At 38.9% G+C, this 17,866-nt stretch overlaps 1 protein-coding gene across 4 annotated transcripts in view; it reads left to right on the plus strand.

Moving 5' to 3' along the window:
* Positions 1–4,792: 4,792 nt before the first annotated feature.
* The window catches only part of LOC124603038 (leucine carboxyl methyltransferase 1), a 66,506-nt gene continuing 53,432 nt past the window's right edge, over positions 4,793–17,866 (plus strand). For 2 of the 4 annotated variants that reach the window (XM_047136365.1, XM_047136366.1), the window contains exons 1-3: positions 4,793–5,106; positions 16,392–16,575; positions 16,742–16,983. In XM_047136365.1, coding sequence (XP_046992321.1) covers positions 4,825–5,106; positions 16,392–16,575; positions 16,742–16,983 — 708 coding nt within the window. In that variant the 5' untranslated portion in view covers positions 4,793–4,824. The remainder of the gene's footprint in view (positions 5,107–16,391; positions 16,576–16,741; positions 16,984–17,866) is intronic. The other 2 variants (XM_047136367.1, XM_047136368.1) reach the window with 2 other exon arrangements.

The following is a 17,866-nucleotide window of genomic DNA, read 5'->3' on the forward strand; positions in this document are numbered from 1 at the left end:
TGCTGTGGAAAATTCATTGAAGAATCTCTCTTACTTATGAAGAAAAGTGTACCTAAAGCAGTTAATGCAGCCAATGGTAACGGAAAAAATTGTCGAATTTCACATATAAAACAAATTGCTTTTGTTATGTTTTTCAATGTCCACTGCTATCAGTGTGAATCCTGATTACTTCTTGGTCATGCTGACAATTTTTTATGAATTTATTTGTAAAAGTATAGACAGTGGAAATTAAAATGTGCTGAGGTTCCTCTACTGCTATAAGTCGACCCGTTTGACATCCTACCCCCTTAAAAACTGCTGGGACATGCATGATATTCTGTTTTATTACTTCTTTGCTGCTTAAGTTATTGGATAATCCTTTTCGCGAACGTATTAAAAATTTATCTAAAATCGCAAGTGTGTTCCAGTGCAACATTGTGTCAAAATACCAAATCATTCGGTCAAGAACTTACCAATATTTTCTGCTCTGAAAGTGTGCGGCTCTGCTTTCTTTCTCACAGACCTTCTAAAACAATGGTTGGCATCTCCACAAAATTCGTAACGTACCTCTAATTCTGACCATTTGCGGGAAATACTTAACCTAACTAGTCCTAGTTTCACATTGGCTGTCGCAGAAAACCTAGGCATTAAGAACTCACTGAAAGCTATTAGTCAATATTACAGAAAACATTTGAGTCCACTGAGAACCTGTATTCATTATTTAGATTCTGACACTTATGGTATTTCTCTCAACATCATCAGTGACAAGAAAAATAAAGAAACTATTAATAGGTTCCTGATCTGTAAATTGTGCATTAAAATTCCGTCCTGCTACATAAATTGCATTGATAATTATATTGTTCACATATAAAAGGGTATCAGTTTTAGTCCCAGGGACGATAAAAATTTTTAGAAAGACTCAGAATGGGAAAACGTTGCATATCGTCAATGACTTCTCATCAGCAACAATAGTTCTTACCAACTGTGTTTTCAGTTTTTTATTTGACCTTAATCACCATTTACAGACCAGCCTGCTCTTTTCACGTCTTTTTCGACTTTCTTCTCCAGCTGTATTATTACTAGAGATTTTTTAACATATAAACTCTTAAATAGTGTACTCCCTAAATTAAAAACTTCCATTTAATCCTGAAATCTTGCAACTTAATGCTGTCCTCTTTCATTGAAATAAAATTTTTGATTATAATGTCAAAGCACGCTGCAAACGCTTTACGTGAAATAAGCTGAAAACCATATCAGTGTATAGCCGCCTTCTGTTTCCACAACGGCTCAAAGTCTGTTAGCCATTGAGCCCACAACTCTCGCCATATAGCTTGGACATTCAAGTAACTCGTCCAAAGCATCATGAGTCGCATCAGAAAGATGGCGGCGATTAGACAGTGAATGACGCTTTTCCTTTTTATGATTCTAAGTGTTTCTCCCCAAATATTCTCAACTGGATTCATGTCAGCTCATTTAGGTGGCCCTTCCAAAACAGTAATATTTGTGTGGTTGTCGAAGCACCTCTTAAACAAACGTGACATATGAACAAGGGATTGATCATGTTGGAACGTGATCTGATCATTGTGAAATCTGTCGGTCACAGAAGCCAAATTGACATTCTCCAGAACGGAAATATAGTTGTGTGCATCCAGTTGCCTTCCAGTTGCAACAGGAGCCCACATTCTTTAGTCAATATCCATGCCTATATCGTTACTGTTTCTCTACCACTTCTTCAGCGACTCTAAATGTATCTTGAATCATACAGGGTGTGTAAATAAAGCTTCAAGACTGGTCTTAGAACACAAAATTTATTGAATACTTTCATACATCGCACTAAAATTCTTCAAAATAGGTGTCTTGAGAATCCACACACCGCTGCCAACGAGGTTTCCACTGCTGGTAAGCTCCCTGGCACTCCTTAACCGGAATGCTGTTCAAAACCCTCGTCGAAGTCTTTTGGGCCACTGTGATGCTGTTAAACTGCTTCTCTTTCAGGTCTCTCCTCATCCAGGGGGACAAAAAGAAGTCACTGGGGCGAGGTCAGGGCGATAGGGTAACTGCAGCAGCTTGACCACTTTGAACCAGGTCAAAACTTGAGTGTTGGCGAAACAGGTGTGAATGGTTGCATTGTCATGGTGGAGCACTCAGTCGTCTTTCTTCTCTGAGTGAACTCGATCCCACAAACAGCGGACCACTCCAGTATAATACTGACAATTGACAGTCTGTCTGGCAGAAACAAACTCTCTGTGGATAATTCCTTTTGCGTCAGAGAAAGCCATGAGTATTCTTTTCACATGTGACTTGCTCATGTGGGCTCTCTTTGGCTTTGGTGATGCAGAGGTGTGCCACTCCAAGCTTTGCCTCTTCGACTCTGGATCGTATTCAAAGACTCAGGTCTCGTCACCAGTGACCACTCTGTCCAAAAAAATCGGTTTCAGTTTGTAAATGTTCAAGCATTTCCTGCGAAACAGCCAGGCGCCGCTCCTTCTGTTCATCCAAGAGCACTTTAGGGACAAGTTGAGTGCACACTTTTCTCATCATTAGGTCTTCTGCCACTAGCTAAAACACAGAGTGGAGAGTCAAACCCACTTCATCTGCTATCATTCTGATGCTTAGACGTCCGTCGCTGTTTAAAATTTAACGCACTTTGGCCAGATTTCTGCTCGTTGAAGGTCTTCTGAAGCATTCATCTCCCTCCAGGTATTCGAGGCCATCTTGGAACCTTTCACATGAAAACCATGGCACTTGGCATGGCGTATTCTTTAGAGGCCTCTTCCGAACGTTCCATACCGGACTTGTTCAGTTTTACACAAAATTTGATCGAACAACCCTGCTCCACGAGGCGCTGCTAGGACTCACTGATTACTCAACGACATTTCGAAACAGTCACTCACTGCATTCACGATGCTTTCACTCCAGCGTTTCACCTTCGAATGCCGATACTTGGCTCACTTATCCAACACCCCCACCACCAGGTGCAGGCAGTGAGACCAGTCTGCGTGCACACCGCTATTCAAGAAAAAACCAGTCTTGAAACTTTATTCACACACCCTGTACCTAACACCTTTTGGCTGGTAAATAAGTACTCTTCCTGTCAATGCCGTACAGAAAACTTGTTCGTCTGTAAAAACCATCCGCCTCCAAAACTGAACAGTTCTACCGATATTTGCAGCGGAAAAATTAAGGTGGGCTTCTCTGTGGGAAATAGGGTCTCGTTCTCAGCAGTGTTTCTTGTTCGCAGTACACCTGCTCTTAGCCAACGAATGATGGTTCTGCTCCTAAAAGGGAGGCTCAAAGCTTTCTGAATTTGTTGCGCGTTGACGAATGGATGGTTTTCACTGGAACGGCATATCTGCCGATCCCAAGCAGCTGTTGCTTTGCAGCAAGCACCAGTATGAGGCCGTTTGATCAGGCTACCATCATCTTCCTTTCGTCTGATCCACATTGCACAGATCGACTTGCGAAGACCCACTGTCCTTGCTATACAGGCACTTGAAAATCCTTGTGTATGCAGTGCTGTTATGGCACCCTTGTCTGCTTCAGTCAAATGAGACATTTAGTGTTGACTGAATCCTCTGTTGCGTAAACATATGCTGCGAATACATTGCTAGCAGGAAAGACCTATTACTATTCATGCAACGTCCGCCCCGATAGCTGAGTGGTCAGCGTGATGGATTGCTGTCCTATGGGCCCGGGTTCGATTCGCGGCTGGGTCGGTGAGTTTTCTCCAATCAGGGACTGGGTGTTGTGTTGTCTTCATCATCAGGTCGCCCAATGTGGCGTCGAATGTAATAAGGCGGCCGGACCTGCCCTGCAAAGGGCCTCCCGGCCTATGACGCCAAACGCTCATTCCCATTTCCATCCTGGCAACTGCTAAACCGAGTTTGTACAACCAGCGCTGACTCATGTAGTAGCAGTTTATTTTGTGCTTTTGCTTATTTTTGATCATTATTTTATTGTTTTACCTTGTTTTCGTGGCGGCTTGCAAATATTCTGTGATGATTTGGGTATTTTTTACGTTGAATGTTGTTCCACATGGGATACTATATCGAATACTGAAAAATGGTTTAGTTTTACAACTACTGAAAGGCTGACACTTTCACTGCATGTAAATAATAACATAAATTAATGAATCAATTTTCAATAAATAACCTTCTGTTACGCGAGGAACTGAAGTCAGTTATTTTTGATATTACTTGGTATTTAGGGAAAAAAAGAGATATTAGATAAGGTAAACAGGCTATATGTTCCCTTTTGTGTGATATTTTTGTGTGTATACATTTTCGCTAGACAATAAACTTTGTTTTGAAAGGTTGTTTCACTATTCAGCATTTACCGTGCAAACTTGATCAAAACATTGTAAAGTTTACTTTCGCCGTTAATATATTGTTTATTATCGCTAGTTCGATAATTTTTGTTTTATATTCTGACTTTTTGTGTCAAGGATGATGTCCTATAACCTCAATTTCACCGTTCGCTATTGGGCTAAAAGAACTGACGTCACGTTGTATTCCGTGTAGATTGAACGCCCCACCATTTGACGATTATGTCTGTCGTTTCGTTCCGTTGACGTCTAGAAAAATCTCTCCTCTTCATTTCTGCGACATCCGATCCCCTTTCTGCGAGAATCGACGTCGCTATCAAGCGAGAGGCTGCGAGACGTCGTTGAAGGGCAACCACTGCACATTTGTCCAGAGATTACTGAATTCAACTATCTGTATTGTATTCCAAGACATACTTTATGCATGTCTGTGATCTTATTGGACTGTGATTGTACTCAATTCAGTGTTCTTGTGTTTTAGCTCTTTGACTGTACTTGTTTGTGTACAAAGGTAATATCTGTGAATGCGTGTAGTGGATCAGACGGTGAAGGGTGTCCAAACAAAACAAACAGCTAAATTAACTAGAGAGCTCGGAAGAGAAATGTCACAGCCTAGTTGTGAAGCGGTTCAGGCAACAAATGATGATGCTAGCGAATGTAAACGTTGTGCTGTAAAACTGGGATATTGGGATGATCCATATATTTCATTGTTTGTGCGCGGTACAGAGAGAAAAGCTCCTGAAATCAATCGTGGCTACTTTGCGCGCACCAAAGGTGTGGGGATATTTATCGACAAATTTTTAAAGGTACTGATTTAAAAAACAGATGAAAAGAGTGTGTTATCACTGTGACGTAATTTTTGCTCCTACTTTTCATATGTAACTTTGCTAAATTTGCACATTAGAAAGCTATTATCGATGAAGCGGCTTGTGTACAACTACTTTATTATTAGCGTCCGAAATAATTTTTAGTAACGACAGGGAATGAACATTTTCAGTAATGCTGATGGCAAGTTTTCGGTGAAGACGTCTGTAATGCTTGATTAAATTTCAGTTACGGTAAATTCAAACAGTCAAATCCTACCTGTTTTCGGAACGTACTCGCTCTGTTGTTATTGTGTAGGTACTAGTGGCAATATTAATAACCCATGCAACTAGTGTACTTATTTTCACTACAGTATGCTCCATACTGGCAATCACGAATAATAAATGTATTTTCCGTGGTCGTTACCTCGTTTTATTATTGTAAATGCTGTATACATTGTTCTGTAAAGCACGACAGAGAGAGAAATGCTTAGATTTAGTTTTGAATTTGAACTCACATTTATATAGTTGTGGCTGGCAGTGAATCCACTGTAGACTTTGACTGACTGTTGCATTAAGCATTTGGATTTACGATAAATTATCGATGGCATTAATGTATTTGTTTGCTGTTTATGTAGCATATAATTCATTTTTAATTGAAATATCGCCATTGCAAGTATCCTAAACTCTTAGTGTAGATGATAGTTACATTTTGACCCCTTGCATTGTTATGTTCACTTATTGTTAAACCATTTGATGGCAAATGACATCTTAAGATTGCAACATGTAAGTGCGTGTGCAAGTGGCATGTGTGGTACCTATGAGCCCTCTGCACTCACACAGTGGACATATACCGTTGACCCACTGGTCATCCAAGTATGTCTCAATTTTACTCATGAGTGTGGTAAATAGAGTGATATTACAAAATCTGATTATAGTGAATGACAGACATTGTGAAACACATCACTGATTATGATCATATCTGCTGCTGGAATAAAAGTGTACACACACACACAGACACAGACAGAGAGAGAGAGAGAGAGAGAGAGATTATGGGGTGCGGTAGCCTTATTCCAGCTGTACAAAGCACCTTATAACGATGTGTGGCAGAGGGAATTTTGTGTACCACTGCCCCCCCCCCCCCCTCCCTCTGTACCAGTCGTGTATGTTTCATGGGAAGAACAATAGTTGATAAGCCTCCATGTGGGCTCAAATCTGTCTGATTTTATCTTCATAATGTTTTCGCGTAATATACGGAGGAGCAAGCAATAGGCTTCATTGATCGACTCTTTTAAGAACATACACACATGGGATTTTAATAGTAAACCAAACTATGATGGAGAACACCTGTTGCAGCATCTGCCACTGTAGTTGGCCGAGCACCTCTGTGACACTTCCACACCTACCAAAAGAACTTATAATGTTTCAGTAAGTGTGATTTGTTCCAAGGAAAGTGAATAGGTAAATGCTAAAGTACATACCCACAGACATATGACATAGTCCATATATATTTCAGGCAGGCTAGGAAAAAATCTTGCTTACATAGTCTTGGATGTTTTAGCATATGTTAAAATGAAGGACTAAGTAAGGAACAAGTATTTTTTTGTTTTCTCCAAAAAAAATTGCTACGAGATACAGCCCTCCAAAGGTGAGACTGCGCATACCATTTTGAAGATGCAAATTTTGGAAGAAATTTTATAATGCTGTATATCTGGAACAGTTCTAGATTTTTTTTTTTTTTATTATTTGAAAGATGATTTCTTTATGATCACAAAGAAATCTTCCATTTGGAATTGTGTGTCTTAGTTCTTTTACTACATTTTTTTTTTACTGCCAATCCATAAAATTTCGTTTTTTCTGTTGATTAGTACCATATAGTTCTACATTCCCTGGAAAGGAGAGCTTCTACTTTTTGGTTGAACAGGTTTTTGCCATACATTAAACCTGAAGTTTTTGCCATACATTAAACCTGTTTTATTACCACATTATCACATAACATGATCATAAAAATCAAAACCTAGCCTTATTTAACATAATGTTAGTTGTGAATGATGAGTAAGAGGCTCATTTTTCAAGCATTTTAAATCCAAAATCTATGTTAATGATTGAAAGACTTACAGGTATCAGTTTATACAACTTTTGTGCACTGTGTTTTGTACTGAAATTAGCGTCAATGAACTAAAAATGTGTTCCACTGCTTCAGCATCTTCCTTTGATATAGAGTGATGCCTTCCTGTTGAACCAATAAAAACTGGAGCACTTACAGTCTTCAAAACATTGTGAACAGGAAGTGAGCACTGATGGCATTGTTGCTGTCCTTCAGCTGAAAACCTATATCCAGCAGCTGGTCCATGTGGTAGCATAAAGTTCACTACAATTTCGTTTAACTCATAGTTGGTGTCTGTAATCTCTACAGTCCACCAGTCACGGTCATACACACATGCCACAAACATCCCCCTTCCCAGATTGTGAACCTGAATGTTATCCTATTTTTTCTGAGATGTTGGCCGAACGAACGAAATGTCTTCTTTCTTCGTCTTTAAAGTGCATGCAATATGGGTTCGCACATCACTTTCAGTCCAAAAATGTGTCTTCTGAATTCCTTTCACAGGAGTAGTTTGTTTGCACCATTCTTCTTTTTTCTGCTCACAGAATTCTTCAATTTCCTCTTTGGACAAAAGAGCGAGGGTTGTGGATGTTTAAGATTTAATGACTTGCGTAAAATCCTCAGCATTCTGAGTTGCAGCTGTATTTGGTCTGAAAAGATTGTTTTGTAGCATGATGCTTTAGCGGGCCGCCTACACCATCACAAGGCCCCTACCCGTGACCAGTAGCACTGTATACCCAGTCAGTTGGCACAAGCGACTTACTCAATTCTAACAACTGGTAAAGATTTTTAAAATGACTAAGAGCACCATCGTAAATAATGATAATCTTCTCTGCCCCTGTTTGCAGTTGAAGAATTTTGTGCATTGCTAGCAAAGCACATGCTGAGTCATGTCCCGTGCCATCACTTATAACTGCAACACTTGTGGTTTTGTTTTGAAAATATGCCGCTCCTGTACAAATTGAAACCTGGTCATTTCTCTAATGACACCCTTGTACTTCTTGTGGGAGAATTACAGTCCAGTTCTCAGCAAAATCACAGTGAAGCACTAAACATAGTTCTTGAGACTGTACGCACCCTTTCACTTCTGCATTGTGTTGTTGCAATTTCTTTAGATGCTGGTGTGTTACTGCTTTCACTGACCATTTACCAAGTTCATCAATGAAACTGTCAAAGTCAACAGTTTTCTCAATTAGTTTATTTTCCTCCCATGTCGCATATGTAATTTCTGCAGAGTTATGGTTCAAATGGCTCTGAGCACTATGGGACTTAACTGCTGAAGTCATCAGTCCCCTAGAACTTAGAACTACTTAAACCTAACTAACCTAAGGACATCACACACATCCATGCCGGAGGCAGGATTCGAACCTGCGACCGTAGCAGTCGCGCAGCTCCAGACTGAAGTGCCTAGAACCGCTCGGCCACCCCGGCCGGCTGTGCAGAGTTATCTGCTACATCTTCCAGGCCTAGTGTCTATAAAACCAGTCCTCTCTCTCCAGGGCAGTCACCACATTCTTGAAACAAACAAGTCTCTTGCTGTACGTCGCAGACTACTATTGACTTCATACGCCGAACCAAGGTGTCGTATGTCACATGCTCCAGTAAGTTCTTCAAAGTTACCACACAAAGTTCAAAATTCGTGCAGTACACACACAGACAGACATCTCTAGGGGTGTGTGGAACTACCCACTTACTTCTTAGTGCATAAAATTTTGATCTTCCAATATTTGAAGTTTTATAGTTGCTCTTACTAATTTCAATAGTTTCTGTAATATTGCGTGTCTTGTTTTCTTTTAAAATGTCTCTGGAATAATAGTTAAAACTCGCACCATTTTGCTGTAGGATGCACAATATTCAACAACTGAATTGATATTTGTGATAAATTCTTGGCAAGAGTGCTTTGGTTCAATTTCTTCTGAAGATGGAAATTCTATTTTGAAGAGTGTGGTCAGTTTTGTGTAGTGTATTCATCCATAGCTTTAGTAATTTCTCTGCTCTTTCTTGATGCATAAAGCTCATGACTCGACTTAACTGACCACGGTTTCTTAACAGGACTAACACCTACCTCTGTAGTTGACCGATTCGGGCCATTTAATTCTTCCTCTATTGATGCAAAATCTGCATCATATGCACCATGGGAGGCTTCACCTTGTTCAGGTACTATCATTGTTGTTATTCTGTCAAAGCATTTATAACACAAAAAGTCTCTCTCCCTCCCTCTCCCCCCTCCCTCCCTGCCTCCCTCCCCCCCCCTCTCTCCCTCTCCATTTTTTTCCACCCCTTTTATGGATATGCAAATGGTCAGTACATTTCACTCCCCTGTGACCCCAGTCAGAACACAATTCAAAGGGTCCTTTTCACAAAACACACTGCAACTGTGTCAACTGGCAAATTCCTCACGTAAACAAATTAGCACTGAACAACTACAATACAGAAACCTGCAAAGAACAACCATGACAAAGAAACTGACAAAAAACTACAGCGAAGTGTAAGAAATATCTGCAACAATGAAAGTGAAAAGAAATATCAGCAACAAAGAAAGTGATAAGAAATAACTGTAACAAAGACCATAGAAATAAGCATTATAAAAAAGAAATTAGTAAGAAACAACGTCAGTGAAGACATACATTACCCTTGACAGAAAAAAAAATATTTTTTAAAAAATAAAACCTGTGCAAAAGTGGAAGCTCTCCTTTACAGAGAATGTGGTACTACATGGCAATAATCAACAGAAAAATTCTAACTTTTCTGGATTGTCATTATTGAAAATAATTTTTTTTCTGCCCGTTACAAATAAATTCAAATGGCAACAGTACAAGAACTTTTACAGATATGTCCAAACAAAGGGTACCATTGTAATCATAAAGCAATTATCTTTAAAATAAAAAAACTCTAACAAAATATCTAGAAGTGTTACAGAGACACAGCATTTTAAAAATTTTTCCAAAGTTTGTATCTTTAGAATGATGTTCGCAGTGTCTTCTTTGGCGGCCTGTATCTGGGGCAGGAATTTTTATGGAGAAAACAAAAAATGTGTTTCTTACTTACTCCTGAATTTTAACATATGCTAAATTCAACAACATCCAAGACTGTGAAGGTAACCTCCCTGCCTGAATTGATATGGATTATGCCATACGTATTTGGACGTTAATTATTACATAATTCTTAATCACTGCTGTGCTGTAGAAACTTTTCTCTCTAGTGTAGACTTCTTAATAATGTTAACATAGGAGCAATAGGCCTACAGGTGTAAGTGAAATGATTGAAACCACTGATTTCATTACCTACATTTTTCTCGTGTATTGTGAATATATGGAGTTAATATTATTCATTAAGTTTTGCTTGGTCATTGATTGATGTAATACTGTTGTGAAAACACTGGTATGGTCTTCAAATCTCTTTGTATTCTTCACATCGTTATTTGTGAAATTATTGTCACTTGTACAGTTTTCTATTAGCATAAGCTTTCTTTGATTTGTAGCACTGGTCTGACATCAGTGATGGCTGTGCAAGTGACAGAAATAATATGTGATAGTGACATCATTAATATGATCATGTGGATCAGCAATCATATTATAACCATAAGAAAAAATTGGGTTTTAATTGAATTAAATACCAAATTAGTTTCTTCTGATAAATTCACAGTGCAGTAAAACAGTTTGAAGGACAGTAACTTGAACCAAGGTCCTTGTCTTTTTCCATGAAGTGCTCACATGTAGTTTCAAGCTTAGCCTGTCACCCACATTGAGTGTCAGGTTTCGTTTGATTGATTGATTCATTGCACACATTGTTTTGTAAATCCCATCATGGAGAGCCCTGAGTGATGTGGAATGAGTCAATTCATACATTAACAGGCAGAATTAGTCATTGTTCAGTACGTCTGTGAAGTATACTAACAACAAATTATGACCAGTGCTAATCTACTGATACCTTCAGCAATTATTTTTAGTTCTCTCCACATATGTATATTACGAGAAAAACAACCACCTTGGGGAGGAGGGAGTTGTTGTTGTTGTGGTCTTCAGTCCTGAGACTGGTTTGATGCAGCTCTCCATGTTATTCTATCGTGTGCAAGCTTCTTCATCTCCCAGTACCTACTGCAACCTACATCCTTCTGAATCTGCTTAGTGTATTGATCTCTTGGTCTCCCTCTACGATTTTTACCCTCCAATGCTAAATTTGTGATCCCTTGATGCCTCAAAACATGTCCTACCAACCGATCCCTTCTTCTAGTCAAGTTGTGCCACAAACTTCTCTTCTCCCCAATCCTATTCAATACCTCCTCATTAGTTACGTGATCTACCCACTTTATCTTCAGCATTCTTCTGTAGCACCACATTTGGAAAGCTTCTATTCTCTTCTTGTCCAAACTGGTTATCGTCCATGTTTCACTTCCATACATGGCTACACTCCATACAAATACTTTCAGAAACGACTTCCTCACACTTAAATCTATGCCCCTCCTTTTATATTACTCAGATGCTTCTTTTCCCTAGTACTTCAAATAAAGCATTTGTCCAACTTACAATCAACTGTCTATATATTGGTGTTAAAGTATAAGTATATATTTATTTTTACAATATCAAGTCAGTACTCAACTTTCTGCTTAGTGTCTACTAGTAACTGGAAGTTTTTTGCATCACAGTTATAAAACTGCATTTGGGATGCTAGATAGAGAGGCATAGTCCATATGTAAGTAGCAGAGTTCATCCAAAATTCACTTTTTAGTACTATTATTATTATTATTATTATTATTATTAATGACAAATATCGTTTGAGAGTACATGTATTGGCACGTGCATGTCACAATCACCAGGTCACTGAAGAGGCTTCTGAAAGATGTTCTCTTATAGACTTTATGTTATATTCTTACTGTGTGTTTCTGTAGATGATATCAGCTGAATCACCACAGAAGATTATCTCATAGGGCAGTATTGAGTGAAAATATGCTATCAATCAAAACTGCATATCAGCATAATGAGTGGGATCTCTTAGGGCTAAAAGGACAGAATAAAGCCTTTTCATTAGTTTGTCCACCTCGAGGTTATTTTTAAATTCTTCTGAATGCATAAAGAACTACACACTTGGAGCCTCATCCAGTGTATGTCATTGATCCCTTTTTCTGGCATCTGTAACTCATTTTCATTAGTTTGGAATTGCATAAGATGAGGTTTTCGTAGAATAAAGGTTTGGCTGTTGTCTGTGAGCCAATTGTAAATGTATTTGACTAGTATGTGGTTCAGTAGACAATATAGTACATAAATGTTAAAAGATAGTGATACTATTGGTGTATGTGTATCACATGTACTCAGGATACACAGAACTGCAGTTGACTGTAAAGTTGTAGTCTGCATGGGACTATGATGCTCACTGTTCAACTGTGTACTTTACTACTGTAGAACATCCCTCCCCCATTCCCCAAACCACCATAAAAGTTTCTTGGCCTAACCATGAATTCATAGAAATTCGGGATGGTGATTCTTCTGTAATAGCTACCTGGAATTCTCAGGAATTACATTTTACCTGAAAAAATGCGGGAACTTCAGGAATTTCATAAAATATCGGGGATTTCTGTGTTTTTAACATAGCATTGGAATTTAATTTTATTGAGTTTTATAAATCACAAATTTTAAAATGCATAATATTTCAAAGTGTTTTAATTGTGTGAATATTATATGTGTAATCATGAACACTGATCATTTAATTCCTGTTTGTTCATTATGTTGTTTAACACTACATTAACTTCTTGAGCTCCTTTGTATTGTGCAGATGGCAACATTGTATGATTCTGTGATCCAGCTCTTAATTTTCTCCCCTTCAATCCCTGTCTGTGGGAGTTATTCTGCAGCCTCACAAGTGTGTACATGTGCTGATGGCTAGTCTCTTTAACAGATTTTAGGAGCATGTTTCATAGCTACACTACGAGATCAGAAGTATCTGGACACCTAGCTGAAAATGACTTAAAGGTTCATGGCGCCCTCCATCGGTAATTCTGAAAACCAGTTTGGTGTTGGCCCCCCCTTAGCCTTGATGACAGCTTTCACTCTTGCAGGCATATTTTCAGTCAGGTACTGGAAGGTTTCTTGGGGAATGGAGTGCTGCACTGAGAAGTATTCAGTAGGTCTGTGAGGCCTGGCAAGAAGTCAGGATTCCAAAACATCCCAAAGGTGTTCTATAGGATTCATGTCAGGACTCTGTGCAGGCCAGTCCATTACAGGGACATTACTGTCGTGTAACAACTCTGCCACAGGCCATGCATTATGAACAGGTGCTTGATCACGTTGAAAGATGCCATTGCCATCCCCGAATTGTTCTTCAACAGTGGGAAGCAAAAAGATGCTTAAAACATTAATGTAGGCCTGTGTTGTGGTAGTGCCATGCAAAACAACAAGGGGTGCAAGGCACCCCCCTCCCCATTAAAACAAAACCACTCCAAAACACTACCGCCTCTGAATTTTACTATTGGCACTACACACACTGGCAGATGACGTTCACCGGGCATTCACCATACCAGAATGAGGAGAGCTTCTGTAAAGTTTGGAATGTAGGAGACGAGATACTGGCAGAAGTAAAGCTGTGAGGACGGGGCGTGAGTCGTGCTTGGGTAGCTCAGTTGGTAGCTCACTTGCCCGCGAAAGGCAAAGGTCCCGAGTTCGAGTCTCGGTCCGGCACACAGTTTTAATCTGCCAGGAAGTTTCATTCACCATACCCATAACCTGCCATCAGATTGACACATTGTGTACCATGATTCATCACTTTACACTCCTTACACCAAATGAGGCGTTGGCTGGCATTTACTGGCATCATGTGTGGCTTATGAGCAGCTGCTCGACCATGAAATCCAAGTTTTCAGGCCTCCCGCCTAGCTGTCATAGTAGTTGCAGTGGATTCTTATGCAGTTTGGAATTCCTGTGTGATCATCTGGATAGATGTCTGCCTATTACACATGACGACCCTCTTCAACTGTTGGCAGTCTGTCAGTCAACAGACGAGGTTGGCCTGTATGCTTTTGTGCTGTACGTGTCACTTCACGTTTCCACTTCACTATCACATTGGAAACAGTGGACCTATGGATGTTCAGGAGTGTGGAAATCTCGCGTACAGCTGTATGACAGAAGTGACTCCCAATCAGCCCACCACGTTCGAAGTCCGTGGGTTCCGTGGAGTGACCTATTCTGCTGTGTCATGATGTCTAATGACTACTGAGGTCACTGATATGGAGTACCGGGCAGTAGGTGCCAGCACAATGCACCTAATATGAAAAACATATGTTTTTGTGGGTGTCCAGATACTTCTGATCACATAGTGTAAGTACAGACTAAAACTTGCATTCATTATCATCTGTGAGTGCCAGTCTGTCATTATAGTACACATATTATTTTATATGACTACATGCTGACCATTTCTCCATTTATTGGTACTTTATTGTTAATAATTTTAGTAATCAGACACTAAAATGATATATGGGATTTGTCTCATGGGAGAGTGCCTCAGAAATGCTAAAAAACCTGAAATGGTAGACAATTGAAGCTATATGCCAAATGTCACATGAAAGCCAAGAACCAGTATTATATGGAAAGTTCAGAAATATGCTGTTGCCTCCTACATATTGCTCCCCTACAAACTGCAAAGATGACATTAGATTGGTTACAGGGTCGGCAAATACATTTAAACAGTCATTCTTCCAGCACTCATGCAAATGGAATGGGCAGGAACCCTTTGTATCATACAAAGAGAAGTACCCTCTGCCATGCACATCATAATATTTTTCTCAGTGTTGAAGTAGGTACATATTCAGAAGTTATCAAAAGATAGTTGGTGTATCCTAAGTTCCGTTATGTTTCAGTCATTTTATTTTTGTGTTTGTTATTAAAGAGTTATTTGCATGTAATGTCACCTTATTTACAAAAATAACGAATCGTTCCTTGCGCACTAATGTGAGTGAGCTTCCTCTGTTCCAGTACATATTATCTATATATAAAGACTTCTCTACGATTAGGAGTTGTCAGATGAAACTGCTGAAATTTTTTTATTGTTTTGGATGATTTAAAAATAGCCACCCAATACAAAACCTTCAGAGCAACCTAGGAACTCCTAACTTGTGACCTACATGTCTTAAGCCAGTACTTCTGGAAGTGGAGGTTACAGCCTATGTCAAATAAAACAGATGTTGCTTGTTTCCAGTAGATTGGTTTGCAGAGAACTTTTGCATTTGCAGTGCAGATATTAGTTATTGCTATATGATGTGATTGCAAGGAAAAGTATGTAGCCATTTCCAATCAGTTATAAGATATAGTGTTGTTATTTGTGGAAGCTCAAGCAACATATTTTGTTTACTGAAACTGCAGAAAAGAATCATTAGAACTGTGTGCTTTGCATCCAAGAGAATGTCCCCCATTACTTAACAATCTGCAGGTACTAATTGTTCTTTCCCTATATATCTTTTTTTGCAGTAGTTTAATTATTCAAAGAAACCAATTTTGACCATGAATGCAATCCAAGAAACAAAGTTACTAGTATTCGCCCCATTAATTGTGTAAAGTTACATTCCCAGACTCCCCATTTACAAAAATGAAAGACAAGAGCATTCTGAGTATGAAACTAGATTCACTGAAAAAAAAAAGCTAATGAACACTATTTGAGGTACTATTCAATTGAAGAGCTCGTGAAAGATGAACTAGTTATTTGCATAGGCTGTAGTTGTTCACTAGTCTTGTTGTGCCAAGTTAGCTGTTCTTTTCCACAGAAAAAATGTTAAAGTATTAATATTGCTCTTACATTAACCACAGTTTATCAGTGAGGTTGTGTTACCCATTTTTTATATACTCCTGCATTCTAATCAGATGTTAGTGTCTGTATGTTGTGAGACGAATAAACTGCAACATAGGCTTATTAACACTTTGTGATGTTTTGATTTTCTTTCCACATTAGATGTGTTTTGTTAATTTTAGATCTCCAAAATGCTTTATCATATTACATCGCCAACTGAAAGTGTATCAATCTTTTAATGCGTGCTGTTGATGTTTGTAGCTATTTTAAAATATTATGGTTGGAGACACTTTATTTTCTGTGCTATGGAATCAATTGTATTGTGTTCCAACAAATCAAAACTGTTAACATGTTTCATTGAATTCTACAGGTATAATATGTCTTTTATTATATTGTTTCTTCTGTCTTTCAGAAATGTGGAGGCAAATGTCAGTTGATAAATTTGGGATCGGGTTTTGACACGTTGTACTGGCGCTTGAAAGATTCTGGACAGACAGTTTCAAATTTCATTGAATTGGATTTTCCCACAGTGACAGCAAGAAAGTGTTACCTAATTAAACGCAATAAAACTCTCCTAGAGAAAATTCATACTGAAGGTTTGCACATCTTCATACAGTACAGATTCAATAGACATATTTCCCCCTGACAATATCAAATAATTGCTCTTTGATGTAAAATAGTGTTCTGAGTGCATAAGTAAGTGTGTTCAAATCATAGTTCCTTGAAATTTCATTTTGTGTGTTTCTGACTTTTTTGTTCCAGATGGAGAAGTGAGACTCAGTGCCACAGATTTACATGCAGGAAATTATCACATAGTTGGGGTTGATTTGACTAATCTTTCTGAAGTCCAGTCAAAGTTAAATGAAGCAGAAGTCAATTACAGTTTGCCAACATTGTTTTTAGCAGAATGTGTTTTGGTTTATGTAGAAGTTCCAAGAGTTGAAGAACTTCTTAGCTGGATAGCAAAGGACTTTAGTTCTGCTCTGTTTGTAAATTATGAGCAGGTTTGTATTCGCTGGTGTTTAAGGGACGTAGTTTAGTGGTATTGAGCAGTACTTAGCTGTATGTCAAATCTTGAGTCATGTTAGTAGTCGTTAATTTGGAAATATGACATATAATTTGCTATGTTTGTTCATTTGTGTGTGTCTGTGGGGGGGGCATATTTTGTGTATACTCCACAAGGTTAATTGAGGACCAAGGAATAGTGGCGGCACCTGTTTAAGAAAGAGGAGCACAGAGACCAGGGATACTCTGGTGTTGATCCTATTGGAGGGACCATGTGTAGTGGCGCAGTAATTAAGATATGACCGCATTCAGGAGAAGCAGTATTTAACTCCCCATCTGCCCAGCCAGTTGGTTAAGGAGATGGATGACAGTATGGTCCTTTTTAAAAAGATGCACTCAATTACCTTCTCCATCATTTTGCTATTAAAGCTTGTGCTCAATCTTTAGTGACCATATTGTGGAATGTAACATGCCTGCCGTTGCACAGGAGGTGGACTGCATGAAAGCTTTGCAGTCACCGTTAATATTTATATTGACTGCTTGTCTTGAAAACAGCTAATGAAATAACTGTATTTCTATATACTGAAGCAGCAAACTTTTTCAAAGATGCAAGATAAGCAGTGCGTGAGATGACTGCCGAGTTAATACAGTAAAACAAATAGTACCTTTTTTTCTTTTTGGTGGCTTGTCACATTTCACTGGCAGGACCTATGTAGTTATTTGCAATGCCCATGTCATGTAATATCTAAACTGCACCGAGTAAGGTGGCCCATAGGTGCGTTGGTAAGGCACTGGAATTCAGGTCGATCTGGTTTCAGTTCCCTGCCCTTCATTCCAAAGTTAGGCTTTAAGTTTATGAAGTTTTTGGATTTGTTCTTTATA

Source organism: Schistocerca americana, chromosome 1, assembly GCF_021461395.2.
Source record: "Schistocerca americana isolate TAMUIC-IGC-003095 chromosome 1, iqSchAmer2.1, whole genome shotgun sequence".
NCBI lineage: Eukaryota > Metazoa > Arthropoda > Insecta > Orthoptera > Acrididae > Schistocerca > Schistocerca americana.